The sequence below is a fragment of the Emiliania huxleyi genome, assembly GCF_000372725.1.
Source record: "Emiliania huxleyi CCMP1516 unplaced genomic scaffold EMIHUscaffold_490, whole genome shotgun sequence".
Taxonomy (NCBI): Eukaryota; Haptophyta; order Isochrysidales; family Noelaerhabdaceae; genus Emiliania; species Emiliania huxleyi.
In genome coordinates this window covers 16859-18894 of record NW_005198318.1, presented here as the reverse complement: position 1 = coordinate 18894, position 2036 = coordinate 16859, and the positions used below count along the sequence as shown (strand labels likewise).

Below are 2036 nucleotides of genomic sequence, written 5' to 3'. Positions count from 1 at the left end.
CGCGGCGCCGGCCTGCATCCCGGCGGGCGCCACCTCGCCCGGCCACGTGTGGTCGGCGAGCGCGCCCTTGCCGGGCGTCTCGACGCCAACCACCTCCATCCACTCGGGCGCGCCGGCGGCGAGCTCCGCGAACGCCGCCGTCGAGCCGCCCGCGAAGGCGAGGCAGTAAGCGGACACCCACCGCGAGCCTGGCGACGCGCGGCGCAGCGGCTGCAGCGCCGGCAGGCCGGCGGGGTCGAGCGGAAACTTGGAGGGCGGCGCGGCGGCGGCGAGGAGCGCCGCCTGCGCGGCGCTCACCTCCTCCGCCGTCGGCCGGACGTACATCGAGCGCTCGGGCTTGAGCCAGTGCACGGCCGGCTCAAACGCGTAGCCCGGCAGCCTCGCCGCGGCGTACCGCCGCGAGCCGTGCCGCGCGCGCCGCAGCGTGAGCGGCGCGCGCGCCTCCCACAAACCACACAGCGCGTCGGCAAACACGCGCTCGTCGGCGGCGCCGCCGGCCCAGTCCTCGCGAGGGTGGCGCAGCGTCGAGAGGACCGAGAGGGCGCTCGCGCCGTCGGCGGTGCACTCGGCGAGCAGCGGCGCGAGGGATGAGCCCGACCCAACCTCAACCGCGAGCAAGCCGTCTCCTCCGGCCTCCTTGGCGAGCGCCGCGAGCAGGTCCATGTTTGCGTCCCACCGCACCGCGCGCGACACGTGCCCCGCCCAGTACGACGGGTCGGTGGCGGTGGCGGCCTCCATCCAGCCGCCGCCGCCGTTGCACGCTAACGGCAGCTTTGGTGGCGCGAGCCGCACGCGCGCCAGGACAGCGGCGAGGCCGTCAGCGACCGACTCCATCAGGGGCGTGTGGTAGGCGCGAGGCAGCGGCAGCCGGCGCGAGCGGACGCCCTCCGAGTCGAGCAGCGCCTGTGGTGGTGCGCTGGTGGTGAGCGATCTCATAGTTGAGGAGTGAGACGCCCGAGTCGAGCGGCGCCTGAACTGCGAGCAGCGCGTCGTCGTCGCCGGCGAGGACGGTCCGGCCGCCGCTGTTGCGCACGGCCAGCCACACCTTGCCGCGGTGCGACGGCATCGCCGCAACCTCGGCCGCGCGCGCGGCGCTCAGCGCCACCGCGAGCATGCCGCCCGGCTGCGCCTCCTCGGACAGTCGCGCGCGCGTGGCGATGAGGGCGAGCGCGTCCTCCTCGGGGAGGACCCCGGCGAGCGTCGCCGCGACGAACTCGCCGATCGAGTGGCCGGCGAGGGCGGCGGGCGCGAGGCCGTACTCCTCGACGAGCGTGCGGCCCAGCGCGAGCTCCGTCACGAAGATGGCGGGTTGCGTCACCGTCGGCGCGTCGAAAGCGGCGCGGAAGCCGTCGGCGTCCTCGGCGCCGGCGGCGGGGAAGAGCCGCTCGCGCAAGTCGAAGCCGAGGAGGGGGCGCAGCGTGGCGCACATCCGGTCGACGTGCCGCCGGTAGGCGGGCTCGGAGCGGTAGATCCCCTCTCCCATGCGCGGGCACTGCGAGCCCTGGCCGGGGAAGAGGAGCACCACCGGCGGCGTCTTGCCCCGGCGTCTTGCCCCGCCGCCGCCGCCGCCCGCCGACTCGAGGTCGACCATGCTGCTGCTCTTGCTCGGCGATGGCGACGCTGGGGCGGGGGCGGGGGCCGGGGCGGCGGCGGCGGCGCGCAGCGCCGCGACGGCCTCGGCGCGCGTGGCGGCGGAGACGGCGACGCGCTTGGAGAAGAGCTCCCGGCCGCCGAGCAGCTGGGCCGCAACGTGCTCGAGTGGCGGCGCCCCCTCGCCTTCGAGGGCCGCCGCGAGCGCCTCCGCGGCGCGTCGCGCCGCGGCGCCCGACTTTGCCGAGACGCAGAGCATGTGCACGGCACGGCGCGTCGGGGCGGCGGCGGCGGCGGCGGCGGATGCGGCGGCGGCGGCGGATGCGGCGGGCTTGCCCGCGGCGCGGGGCGGCTCCTCGAGGATCATGTGCACGTTGGTGCCCCCGATGCCGAAGGAGGAGACGCCGCAGCGGCGCGCCGCCTCGCTGGCCGCTCCCGGCACGCCG

At 77.3% G+C, this 2036-nt stretch overlaps 1 protein-coding gene across 1 annotated transcript in view; it reads right to left on the bottom strand.

Moving 5' to 3' along the window:
• Window positions 1–2011, bottom strand: part of EMIHUDRAFT_470594 (hypothetical protein) — a gene marked incomplete at its 3' end in the record, with an annotated part of 10018 nt that extends 8007 nt beyond the window's left edge. Inside the window, exons 1-2 of the mRNA XM_005767479.1 lie at window positions 977–2011; window positions 34–903 (exon numbers count right to left, since the gene is read on the bottom strand). Coding sequence (XP_005767536.1) covers window positions 34–903; window positions 977–1957 — 1851 coding nt within the window. The 5' untranslated portion in view covers window positions 1958–2011. The remainder of the gene's footprint in view (window positions 1–33; window positions 904–976) is intronic.
• Between the last annotated feature and the right edge of the window lie 25 nt (window positions 2012–2036).